This window comes from Teleopsis dalmanni, chromosome 2, assembly GCF_002237135.1.
Source record: "Teleopsis dalmanni isolate 2A chromosome 2, ASM223713v2, whole genome shotgun sequence".
NCBI lineage: Eukaryota > Metazoa > Arthropoda > Insecta > Diptera > Diopsidae > Teleopsis > Teleopsis dalmanni.
In genome coordinates, this window is record NC_051847.1 from 216,400,192 (window position 1) to 216,414,212 (window position 14,021).

Genomic DNA, 14,021 nt, shown 5'->3' on the forward strand with positions numbered 1-14,021 from the left:
TATTTAGTATTATTATACCGTAAATTTTTAGATGGCATGTTAATTACGTGGTTGATGGATTTCTAAAAGAATTAGATTGAAGATATGGAAAAAGAATTTTGTTTGTTTAGACATTTGAACATGTTTTATTAAGTTAAAAATTAAACACAGTATAGTAACTTAGGTTAGATTAATGTGTCCATCGGTCTAATTGTTCAACTCACATATACCCTACTGGCGTACATTGTGACACCAGTACATAACACAGGACTTTAACTGTATTACTTATGAAACCATTTTGTGGCTTCCATAAATTGCGGATGTTATAAATCAAAGTATTGAATACCTCTATGGGAGAGCTAATATATATGTTTGCCTAAGATTTTCACACTACTTCAAGTTAGAGTTGGACAGCTACACAAGAGTACTTCATTGTTTCCTCCTCTTTCTCCTCAACTTCTGAAATATTTATTATGGGGGACACCCAACTTAATAGCATATCTCCCGAACACTTAGTGACCAGTTAAACAAGCTACGACCAAAAATATGTCTTCTCCAGTTAAGCTGAGTAAGTTCCTTGATTTTTTGCTATCAAGTGGCGGCCACATAAGCTTTGATATAGTACTAATAACTGAAACTGGAAAGAAGGGTATGTTGGGGATGGATGTATTAGTTTAAAATATTTATATATTTATACGTTGCAATTATAAAATAGACTAAAATACCCAAATGTTGTGCAAGCTTCATATACGTCTTATCTACGTAGTTCATATAAAGTAATATCTTTTATATATATAGTATATATAGTAATATATATTGCATCACATCTTTGTATGCTCGTTGTTGGCCTGCTCCAGATTTATTTATTAAATATAATATGATTAATGATTCGTGTTAATGATTCAAAGTAATGATTCGAAGCAGATCATTCACTTTAAAAGTGTTCCAATTTTTTTGATTTAGGATGACTATCTGAAACCAAAGAAGCTTAGATTAGGTTGAGAGTGTGTGTTTTGAAAAAACTGTCAGTATATCCTCTCTTAGTCTTCTTATTCATTGTTTTAGCGGAACGTGGTTCTCTTTGATTGTTCTTCTTTCTTTATATGGATAAATCGTCTTTCTTTTTGTACCGTTTTTCGTGGCTAAGTTCCTTTCATATTTATGAACATTTTTCACTGTAAGCAGACCTGTAGGCAGACAACATGAAAGAATTTACAAGACGATTACATGGATAGGGATGTAATTGAATAGTGGTTAAAGGTAGGGAGAAGGGGTGGTTTCTGGTGAGTGGGACTTAAATTGAAGATCAACACGGGTTCAGATGGAAAAACACCTCCCAAATAGACTACACAAGCGTGTGTGTGTGTAAGTATGTTAACATATGTCACTTTATCTTTCATTGCCAACCGTGTAAGTACACAGTCCATCATTTAATGTGCTGTACGGTATTTCTTATATGTAACAGTAGTTCAAGAAATTATTTTCTAATATAGAGAGATCAAATTTATCTTTGCTTGGTAAATATTAATAAATTCATAATATTATATATGCATTGTGAATATTCATGTACATATATGTATATAATGAGACTCAGAGAGTTTTATTTTCTTCAACAAATTTATGATTACCATATCAAAAAACAGGACCAATTTTTCTATTGATTGGATGTAAAGTTGTAGACTTGTAAATTTGGTAAATCTAATTATATATAAATATATATAATTTCTCATCATACAATATGTAAATGACAAACTGTAATTGTATTATAGCAATTGCTTGGAATCCATATTTATTTAGATGTAGATAAATATATATATAATTAAGATGGACTCGTATTTCAGCATATATGGAAATGTTTTTCGAAATAATTAATTAATTAAAATGAATACAAAATTTCATTGAGTAAAATCGCACAAAAGATTTAAGTAAATTTAATTGTATTTAAACTGACGTCACTTGAACTTCATTTTATTGCTTAATTAACTATTTTGACTACATGAATTAGCGTAATTAAGACGGAACTATTAAAATAGTTTAGGTGAATTTAAAATAAAATTATTATCATTTTAATATATAGAAGTATTTTGTTATACTAATAAACACATTTATAATAGAACTCAAAATAAATTTATTATTCAGTGATATAATATGCGTTCTATTAATAGTCGCACTTTAGAGTGTTAAAGAGGCACGTTTCTTAATAAAAAAAAAATTCAAAATTTCTGGAAAGCACATTTTAAGTCCAAACGAGCTCAAGCTGCCCGAATATTACACTCCCTTCGCCCGCTCATCAGCAGCAAAAAGCTAAACATAAAGAATAGAGTTAGCATATTTAAGTAGATTATTAAACCTGGACTACTTTATCGCAGTATTGCGTTTTGCCAAGCGCCAAACTCAACCTTAAAAATTCTTCAAAGAGGGCAAAATATTGTCTTAAGAAAACTGATTAACGCCCCATGGTACGTAAGAGGCGCGGATATCCACAGAGATCTGAGAGTCGATTCAATCGAAAAATACATTAAAGATCGTGCTCTGAAACTGTTCAATATAATTGACAGTCACAATAATCAAACTCTCAGCATCCTAAAAATACAGCAAAATTTGATAAACACAGGCAGATACAAAGACATCAGATCCATCATATTATAAAGCCCCGTATTCAGTTATTCTTAGTGTGATTTAAAACTGTCCACATCTAATTTAATAGACTTCATATGTGATGCTGTTACATTTAATTACTTTCCTTTTTGAAATGTATGATTAAGATGGCGTGGCAAGATTTTTTGTATCCTGCATAGCTGCCTCTTCATAAGGAGAGAAAACTGTATATAATTATATTTTATTAATGTCTCCATTGGACACATACTGTTACGGATTCGAACCGAAACATGATACTAGCTGATCCCCCATCCCCATATATTCACAAGCATTTAAACGTATTCATTTTGACATTGACATTCACTTTTTGTTCCTCTTTCCTAATTTAGAAATAGGACGCATGACGCAGGAAGTCATGGGCTCGTCATAATTGACTCTTAATTGGTAACTGAGTGTCACATCAGTTTGTCAATTTCGTATTTTTACTAGTAATTTCGTACTTTTTGATTGTGTCTAAAATTTAAAGGAAATATGTACACACATACATACAACACGGCTTGGGTTTCATGACCGAATTTAAACCGTCATTTGTTATTTCTCTCATTCGTAGTTTTTTAATTTGTATTGAAAGCAACAACAATTTTCATTTTGATGTGCCCGTGACACTCTACATAACATGGGTCTTAGTGGTTAAAGTATATTTTCATTATATGTGCAAAAAATTTCCGCGACAGTACCGCCAACAGAGATAATGCTTTCCTGTTACCACATAGTATTGACGTCCTAAATTATTGGTAGTGGAAATTTTGGGACTGCTGGGACTTTAGTTTCATCGATATTTATATATAGAGTGTTATCAACTACTACAGTTACTAGATCGTGTAATTTACTTTACATGTATTGTACATTGTTTGTCTGTAGGGCGCTGTAGCTGACTGTAATGTAACTTTTCTAGATTGATTCTCCATAATTTTCAATTGCACAAAGTAACAAAATGATGTATAGAGCTCAGTAATACTCATGAGTTCTTATCCTTATCTATAACTATTAAATTCAGAGTAACAGCGCAAACTTATAATAATAAAGGATATTTATAACTAAAGTGTCATTTTAAATTTAAAGAAATGTCAATTTAATGTTAAATCGATACTTAAATGATCATTATAAAATAAATTATAGTGGCCGATTTGAATGTTTAACAAATAATCCTCACCAAACATGGCTTAATTTTTACTCAAAGTCAAAGTTTATTTGATAGTAACTAACTGTTGCGACTTAACTTATGACTAAGAAATCTGGATTAGTTCTCTATTAAATGGAGTAGATCCGAGTATATTATATAAGACTTGGTTTTAAGTATGTGTTAAGCTATATTCACCTCACACGATGATTTTCGATACTCTTTGTCTACTGAAAAGAAAGCCTTTTTTGGACGATTTTGTATTGTATATTTAAATAATTTAAAAATCATATATAAATTAATTCAAGTTGAAAGTTTAAATGTTATACTTTTAAAATAATAATAAAACATTTCATTTATTAAATTATGTACTAAATTTTATTATAATTATTGTATTTGTTACACAGTTTTACACTTTAAACTAATGCATGATACAAAATTCAATTTTAATATTAAAATCTAACAAAATTGTAAGCATAAGAACTGTTAAACAAAAAATAAAACTTAACAATTTAATAAATAATTTATAAATATTGCTTATAACAAATAAATATTAAATTTAATAATAATTATAATAATGAACTTTCGATTGCTCGAGTATTTCTGGTATAAATAACAAAACTTAGACGAATTGTAACGTAACATTATTCGATAACAGTAAGCTTCACACAAAAACTTAACTTAACAGTACTTAACTTGGCTGTTGTTAACATTGCTGTTAAGCCATTGAAATTTGCAGCAAAGATCGTAATATTACGGTCTCCGGTAAAACGAATAGAAAGCTTTTCTGTAAAGTTCAATTGACACTTATTTTTTTGCTTTTGTATGTAAAGTTTTCTTATTTCTCAACGACAATTTTAAGTTCTCAATACATTTTGCTAATATGGTATTTATTTATTATTATTTTGTTAATTAATTTTTGACATTTGATCACTTAATTAATTGCTCAAATAATTTTGTTAATTTGACTTCTAATTTTGTAAATTTACTTTTAAAAACTTTTATGCAATTTCTTGCATAATTTCAACGAACAATTATTGTTGTACAGTTTAGCAGTAGAATTTATTGTATTCTTTTCTATGATTTATTGTATTTGTTGTTGTTGTTAATTAACTATTATTTAATTTATAATCACTAAACTAATCTAATATGAAAAGATATGTGGGTGTGTTTGGTTTAATATGTCTGTCTGTATATGTATAAGTTCCACTTAATTAATGCATTAATGTCGATTCACATAATGCAATTCTATATACCTACATATATATATATATGTATATATGTGTGTATGTATATATATATTACTATTTCCATTTATATATATTTACGTATATAACTACAGTTAAATTTAATTAAAATTAGGTTTAATATGTCTGTCTGTATATGTTTTCTTATTTCTCAAGACAATTTTAAGTTCATCATTCTTGCAATTGTATTTTTTATATTAGTTCATTAATTTGGTTGACAAAGTAATGCTCAAATACATTTTATTAATTTGACTTTAATTTGCAAATTATATAAAAACCTGCATCATCAAATTTCACAAAATAGCATAGCAGTAGTTTGTATTCTTTCATGATTTATTTTTGTTTATGTTCTTGGTAATGAAGTCGTCCAGAACGCGGCATGTCTCGACTCGTCGAATCTGAAAGGCTTTGTACTATACTTGGTTTCATAAAACTGTTCCCCATAGCCTTTTGTAGCATTAAATTCTGCAGAAATTTCGTTACAAATTATGCAATTCTATATTCCAACATATAGGTAATGTTTACATGTAAAGAATGTTACGATCGCCATTTGCATATATTAAGGTATCTGAAACAATAAACTTAAATTGAAAATTAGCTTTAGATTGACTTTTATGTATAATTTAATATTTATATATATATATATATGTATCCATATAATTATATTAATTAGGTTTTTTTATTGTCTAAAATTGTTTAAAGCTTACAGGCTAAATTTCTTACTAATTGTTTAAGTTATTTATTTTTATTTTTGAATATTTTTTAAATAATTATTTATATTTTAATTATTGTTAAGCAGTTTTTGTTATGATTTTGTGTCTTTTGTAAAATTGTGAGCGCTTCGCAATTGACTTTTATTTCTCTGAGTAGTCTTTTAGGTGCTTCGCAGCGGAGTTCACCGGCGCCTTTTAGTTAAATTTTTATTTATTTTTTTTTTTTTTTTTTCAAAAAGAAATAATAATTTCTGATATGTATTGCCTGGGGCTCATGCGGCTTAACACATACCATGTTTCATAAGTTGAACATAAGTTGAAACACATTTCCAAAAGGCTTTGGTGAGTTCCGCCACACTGCTAAGCTGGGCTTGCTTAAGTCATATGCAAATCGCCTTTAAGTATGCGCGTGAAGGTCTTCTTGAATTGTTGATTTGCGAGCGCATAGCAGAAGGGATTCATGGGGCTGTTGGCATAGCAGAGAAAGTAGGAGAACATGTATAAATGCTCGTTGGTGCACGGAGGATTTCGGCAGAAGCCCTCCACCAACGCTAGCACATGGTACGGCGTCCAGCAGGCCACAAAGCAACCTAAAATGAAAGAGATCGTGCGGAACGCTTTGCGTGCGCGATTCTCAGATTTTGATTTTTGTCTACCGCCACCGATTACCAGCGGTATGGCTTTCTTGCTTTTGCTTTTGAAATGCTTACCAATGGAGTACATAAAATCTCTTTTGCTAGAGTTCCGGCTGGTGGTTGTGTGGGTTTGCTGCGATTTTATACTCGCCTGTTTGCCAGCGGTCGTTGCCGCTACGTTCGTGCTGGTAGCACCTGTTGTCACACCACTGTGTAGGCCAGTGGACCCAGAGCTAGTAGTGCCCGAAGTTGATGCTATCTTATTGTTTATGTCGGATGTTTCACGTTCTTCGATTTTATCCAAACCATTTGTTATGACCGTCACAACTGTTGGTGTTGCCGCTGTGGTGGGCGTATCGCGATTATTTCCGGTTTCTAAAGGACTAGAACTACGTCTTATGCCGGTAGCTAGCGCTGTTTCCACAATCATTTTTGTTTCGGCGGGTACTTCTAGCAGACACATAGCTTCGACACAGCTCTCTCTTCTCACTTTGGCGAAGTCTTCCATGCCTGTATAGGAAATAAGTAAATGTTTTTCAATTTCAATATCATTTTGATTAATGCCTGTAGGTGGTATGTTGGTAATGGGTAAGACTTCAGCTGAGGTGGGAGAGGTGTTTTTCGGAGTTGTTTGGATTTTTTGCTGAGATTGTACTTGCTCTTGTTGTTTATGCTGCTGCGCTGCTAATTGCAGTGCATTTTGCAAAAACGTAGGACTGCCGGCATTCTGTTTTGTTCGGGAGTTAACTTTTGGAGGAGTTGTGCCCGTTGGATGCGATTGTGTTGTTGATTTTATACTCGAAACTGGGTTATTTAGTGAGAAACTTAAGCTGCCATTGGTGGTGGGTGAAGCTAACATGGCAGAACTTTCATCCATATACCTTAAATCAGATGTATTTATTATCTGTTCATAGGTCATGTGCAGTTCACTGTTGCTGCTGTTACCAAAGGGGCGATCGGAATACTCGGAAAAAGGTGAAGGACATTGAAATTGCTCTGGTGGGGGTAATATGGCTTGTACCAAGCATTGCTGCACTTGATTTTGTGGCACTTCGATTGGTGCTATATCGACCGGTGAGAGAGGGGTCTCAGTGCGTTGTTTAGCTTTGGACTTTTTTTTCTTATGTGCAGTTGGTGCTGCGGTAACGTTGTCATGTACATTATCGGTTTCGGAGATTTGGGAGAGGGTTGTACAGGATGTACGTTTTGGTCGCTCAACTGGTGTGTGATGGCCAACCTCTTCTTTGCTTTGTGTACGCATAAGCATATTGCTTGGATTGGGGGAAATGGCACCAGCGCTTGCCATCGCTTCACTGGATTTGGAGGTTGTGGTGCATTGAGTTAAGTTACCTTTACTACGTGTGGCTATAAGTGCAGCTTGTGCACCAAATACCAGACCTATTGATGAACGCTTACGCAAATTGGCCAGTTTCTGTTGATTCATAAGTTGTTGTGTTTGGTTCACGGAACTCTCCTCATCTGAGTCAAATGCCGGACTACTCGAACGTTCGCTCTTTTCAAATTCAGCACCGTCACGCTTACCATTTTTAGTCGCATCCGCAGCATCTGAAATGCGACGTTGTTCATTTATCACATCCGCCAAAACACCATTGATGATATCCGCCTGCGCTAATGGATTTGCTTGTCCAGAACCACTCATCCGCTTATTGTTGGTGTTCGAGCTGGTACCTGTAAACGCGCTAGCGTCGTTAGCAGCATCTGTAATATCGCCAATATCTACTTTAGTTTTTAGTATTTTTTCTTCTATAGCACCAATGCCTGCAGCATGCCCGGCCATACCTGACATAGCACCCGCACTGAGCGCAACCATCGATTGCATTTTACGTTGCTTTGCTTCACTGCGCTTCTGCATTTCATACGCAGTTTTATAGATACCACCATAGAGCACAAACAGCACAATCAAAGTAGTCCAATAGTAGCCTATTATGAGAGCAGTATTGAAGACAGGATCCTTGAGAAATTGTACCGCACATTGTCCGGGTAGTAAATCACGTTTTCCAGTGAAATGCTCCCAACCGAAGATGGAAATGAAGAATAGCAGCGCTGGTATGATCCAAGTGATTGTGACCATGTATATGACGCGTTTTTTCGTTCGCCAACTGCGGTACTTGGCAGCAATTTTAACGGAACAATAACGATCGATAGTGATCAGTAACACTGTGTACTGGGACACCAGGCACACCGTGTAATCCACAGAAAGCCAAAGATCGCAGAGTAACGGACCCAAATCCCAATATCCCATGAGTACATACACAGTGTAGAAGGGCATTGACACAGTGCCTATAGAAGAAAAAGACAAAGAAAATAAGTGATAATTTTAAAAGTAACTTATATTCAAATAAATAAATATACCTACAAAATATATAAGTATATAAATCATTATAAAGAGCTAAACAAGAGCTAAGTCGAAATAATTGTTGGTAGTGAATAAAAAGTTAAAGTTAGAACACAGTTTGGCTCTTCCACTTTTTTTATTATGCATAACTATTTTAATTTCATAAATTAATAATATCATCATTAATTTTAATAATAATAATATTAACTAATATATAACTAATATTATTAATTGAATAATAAAAACATCAACTAATATAACATCACCCTTAACTTCTTAATTATACTCACCAATTAACATATCTGTGGCGGCTAATGAAGCAATGAAATAATTACTAGGTTGTCTTATATTTCGGTCAACTATGAAAGCCAATAGCACAAGTATATTACCACCAACAGTCAAAATAATGCAAATAGCCAGGCACAAGGCTATTAAAATAGTTTGCCATAGTTCAAATGGCGGCAGCACCAAAGCTGGACCCTCAGTAGTTGTGGATCCAAATTCATAACTAGTGCCATTTGTGCTACCATTTGCATATGTTCGAAGCGTATCCAAGTCATCTGCATTCCATAAATTCAGTTCGCCATTATCACCTATGAATGGTCGGTAGAGTTGTGCTGCTTCTAGTAATCGTTTACATTCACTATAGTCCACCAAACGGTTGAAAATTGATTTACATAAGTTCTCACGCTCTTTCTTTAGACGCCTTGAATTAGATAGAGAGGTTAGAATCAAAAATGGATTATATATATAAATAGTACTGATTTAATTATACTTATATAAAATAATATCGACTTACCATTGCGTTATGAAATCAGGTTTGATTGAATATATGGGGTCCGATTTGTTTGGCATACCCAAAGTAGATAAATCCAAGTCTTCGTCACTGTTACCGCTTCCCGACATACTGGTTATCTCTTACTTCAGTAATATATAAAAATATTAGTTCAAACTAGAAACGTTAACTATTTTTTGATAGTAGATCTGTGGGCATCATTAAAAGTTGATCTATAAAATAAAAATTTTCATATATATCAGTATATATATACATATATATCAGTTTGAATACTAAAAAATCTAAGTAACAAAAATATAAGTTATATTTATATATTTGTATATCTATACAAAGAATATATATAGATATATATAGATTTAATGTCGAGAATGTAGGATAGTAGATAAAGGTAGAAGTTATTTCCTAGTTTTTCTTAAAACTCGATTACTTTACTTGGATCAATTGTAGCAACCTTATGAGTTAAAATTATTGTAAAGAGCATTCTCGACCAATTACATTTGCTGCTAGAGATTTAAGTATTATTTAATAGAGAAAATGATCTATCAGCATTAGCTCTTGGAATTGGTAGAGTAGCGTTTTGGAATATTGGAATATCTTTCATTGTTAAAAAATGAGTTCTATTGTGGTGCTTCAAAAATTATAAAATCCTTGTAGATGCATCAATTCTTTTATATCAGAACACATATAGTCTTTTTGTTTCTGTCCAGAACAGATACGATCGTATGTACTTGGTTTTTTAGAGAAAAATAAATTATGACAATTCAGTTTAAAATTATTCTTTTGGATTCATTTTTTTGGGATACAACAAAAATTAAATAATGTGATTTTACCAAAATATATCAAATGAAAATTTGCGTAATTATGATAGATTAGAAACTTGTCCCGTGAGCTGTAATTTGGACAGCCCTGTCATGACTTATACCGGTTTTTCATAACAGCCGACATTATATCAACGATGAATTTATATACATACAGTTTATAGATGAATTAGTGGGTATCTTCATCCCTTTAAACCCCCTCTTTTGGTTATGTGCATAAATTCATCGATAAACTTTTACGAATTTAATTTACGAACAAATAAATATAAGAAATAATTTCAAGACCACTAAGGACGGGTATTTGGCAATACTCGAAACAGTTGAATGGTTGGACAAAAATTCAATTAATTAAAAATAAATAAACATTCTGTTGTTACCATTTAGTACTGTTCGAAACCTTTCTATTAAATTAATTTGTTGCAATTATCAAAGGTTTTAATTTTTTTCGTGTATTTCCTTAACTACTTTTCTATTTAGGTATTTTTGAATCCATCGTAGTTTACCTCAATTGAAAACAAATTCATTATCGAAATCATTCAACTTGTGTTCTAACCTCAAAACACAAAAGGTGAATGCATGCAGCATTCCAAAATAGATGAAAACCGTTGACCTTAAAAACCATATGAACTTTTCACGTCAGTGTCGGGGATTTTAAAACGCTTGAAAAATACGAGTATTTTTTACTCCAGGGAATAAAACCATTTGGATTTACAACAGTTTTGGCAATTTTTGTGCATGAATAAAACAAATATGTGTTTTTTTCACCAATTGATTGAAGTTAAAATCGTTTAAAAAAACTCAAATGTGCCACAATAAAAAATTATTAATATTTCTCTATTCCAAATTTTATTGCACAAAAATCCCTTAAAAACAAAAATTGATTTTGACGGATCAAAAATTGAAATTTATTAAATTTTATTTAACATTAAATTTAATTGTAAAATAATTCTTTACTGAAAATATTTTAGTTGGAATAAAAAGCCAAGCGCTGATATATATAAGCAGAAAAATCATGGAAAAAGAAAGTGCTGAACAACGTAGTGAACACCACAAAGTTTGATGAATTCAGTTAGCAGCAAATAGAGCTAATGAAACGCCATGACAACGAGCAGTGAAACGCACAGCGCAAAACTGGAATTTTATTAAAAAAGTAACCATTAAAGACGTACTAAAAAGAACTAAGCGATCGGAAGTAAAAGGGAAATCTATTAGATCCATAAGAGAAATAAAACTGAACGATCGTATGAAACATTTAAAAATAGAATCAATTTAGTTAGCGCCATATAGAGTTAATGACCTGCTACTAACATATAACGTAATGAATCAGAAACACCAGAATAGCGTGTGTCGTAATGAATCATTTAAGAAGATATTATAAATTATTATGTATTTAATATAGGAATTCACTTATATGCAGAAAAAGATAATATATTCATTTTTATATTCATTTTTTAAATTTAGAACACCGTTCAACATAGAATGAATTAAACTCAGTTCTCAACCATGCTTTGTAAAATTTGATAATATAATTAATATTAAAAAAAAATTTTTTTAAATACTTCTAAAGATACCTTATATAAAATTCAGACTTATTTAAAAATTTTATTTAAAATTTTATTTAAATTAAATAAATTAAATTAAATAAATTTTATTTAAAATTTTATTTAGTTTTTGTCACCAAATGTAAAATTTGGTAAATAATAATCATCTTCTACTTATTTGGCACTACAGTTCAGTATGAACCTTGATCTTCTTTAAGAAGGTTATGTAAAGAGTGTTTTTTCCCCATGCGAGGCTTCTGATCTAGCGATCAACCTCAAACCTAAAGAATCATATCCCCTACAATTCGGGGATAAAATTGATGTTTGGTAACTAGACAGTTTCCCCTTTGCTAGGAACTGAAAAATACTTTTCCACCACTGCTATATAAAATTCTTATATACTTAGTGGATAAAAAAGTTCTGATATTAATATCTGAAAATATATCTTAAAACAGTTTTTTTTGATTTTTTTTAAATAATCTATGCTTATTAAAAAAGAATTTTGGCTCTTCGTTGATCTCAATCTAAATACTATACTGCGTCCATTCATAGCTTATATCTGTTTATCACCTATTAAAATTCCAAAAAAAAACAAAAGCTATAGATACTGACTAGTTGATTAGGTGAGCTACTAAACTTAGGTATGGAGAAATAGCAATTTCAAAATAGGTACATTTTAGTATTATTACATACCGTCACTAACGTTGTATAATATATTTTATAACGCAATTAAGATTAGACTTGACGCTATTTAAAATATTTTTAAAAAAGGGGCATTTACACTCCTTTAAAAAGTTCATTTCTGTGTAATAATATTGTTGTAGAGTAGTTACTCGATAAATATATGTGATTGATATATAATACTATGGATTAATCGTTGCGCAATTACTTTAAATATAAAGTGATTTAGTATAGCACATTTCATCTACTTCATAGCACTTTTTCATGTTATATTATTACTAAAAGCTATAAATCAGCAAATGCATATATGTTTGTTGATTCATTTTAATTTGTTAATATTTATGAATATTGGGGAAGTATTTAATCTATCGCTTTCGGCGTAACGACATTTGAGAAGAAAAAGTTGCTTATAGGTATATGCGTTTTTAGAATTTAATAAAATTGAGGATTTGAGTTTGCGTTAAATAAAGTATATGAATACTAGTTTATTATCGCAGTTTTGTATGAAGCCACAAAGAATGTTAGAAGAATGATAGAATTCTTTATATTATTCTAGTGTGTATATCAGGGTGCTATTAAGGTATATGGGCATTTTTTTAATTTTTTTTTTTTGAAAAATTGGTTTAGGGACCCCCGAGATCGTATTCCGACTTTCGAAAATTAACGGAATCCTAATGTATAGCAAGCAATATGAAAAAATTTCTATATCCTGTGCTGAAATATGGACGCACAAAGATATTTCTGAATATTAAAATATTGATTATTTTCTTATTATGTATATTATTCTTCTTAATATGTAATTAAAACAAAAATTCATTAAATGTATTATACAAACCTGGAACTTAATTTACTTAGTTTTTATATTAAAAACTCAACAAGGTAATATTATGGGTACTTTATCTTAAGTTATATTGAGAAGACTAAAGATGGTGATTTGGAAGAGTGCAATAAAATAAATAAAATTAAAAGAAAATAGAAGAAAGTATCCAGTCTTTTAGAAATCATTTGTAAAGTTGGTACAAATTACTATAAACTTGGATTTTGAACCTGTGAGTCTATGCTTTAAAGCCTAACATTTGATTCACTTGGCCGTTGCCATCATTTTAATTGTTGTAGAAAAAATCAAATAATATTAATATATTAGCACAATACAGTATTATAATTTGCTATTAATACAGTTTTAATGAAAAAAAAATTGCCAATATTAACTTATTTTATTTTTCCTAAATTCATTTTTAAGTAAAGTAAAATATTGACACCAAAGGTGCTTAAGTCAACAAAATATTACCCAATTTTTATTTTTTTTATTTAAATCTTTTATTCTCCTTTATTTTTTTTTTTCGAAGAGCAACATGTCCAGTAGATCCTTGCAGCAAAGAAATGGTAGTAGCCAATACTTGCTTGACAGTTGACATGAACTTGCTGCAGCATTTGGCCAAACTTTTTCAAAGTTCAATGTGCACAAACCATAATCCTT

General features: G+C 31.1%; 1 protein-coding gene across 1 annotated transcript; it reads right to left on the reverse strand.

The window, feature by feature from the left end:
- Positions 1–5,808: 5,808 nt before the first annotated feature.
- LOC119682077 (probable muscarinic acetylcholine receptor gar-1) lies at positions 5,809–9,701 on the reverse strand. Its single transcript, XM_038095424.1, has 3 exons — positions 9,508–9,701; positions 8,999–9,414; positions 5,809–8,653 (listed from the first exon to the last, which is right to left on the reverse strand). The coding sequence occupies exons 1-3, from the start codon at positions 9,612–9,614 to the stop codon at positions 6,093–6,095; spliced, it is 3,084 nt and encodes a 1,027-aa protein (XP_037951352.1). The 5' UTR covers positions 9,615–9,701; the 3' UTR covers positions 5,809–6,092.
- Positions 9,702–14,021: the final 4,320 nt, after the last annotated feature.

Coding starts and splice junctions, on each gene's coding strand:
- LOC119682077 (XM_038095424.1), bottom strand. CDS start 9,614: ATGTCGGGAAGCGGTAACAGTGACGAAGACTTGGATTTATCTACTTTG. Junction 9,415..9,507: donor CCTGATTTCATAACGCAATG/GTAAGTCGATAT, acceptor ATCTAATTCAAG/GCGTCTAAAGAAAGAGCGTG. Junction 8,654..8,998: donor CGCCACAGATATGTTAATTG/GTGAGTATAATT, acceptor TTTCTTCTATAG/GCACTGTGTCAATGCCCTTC.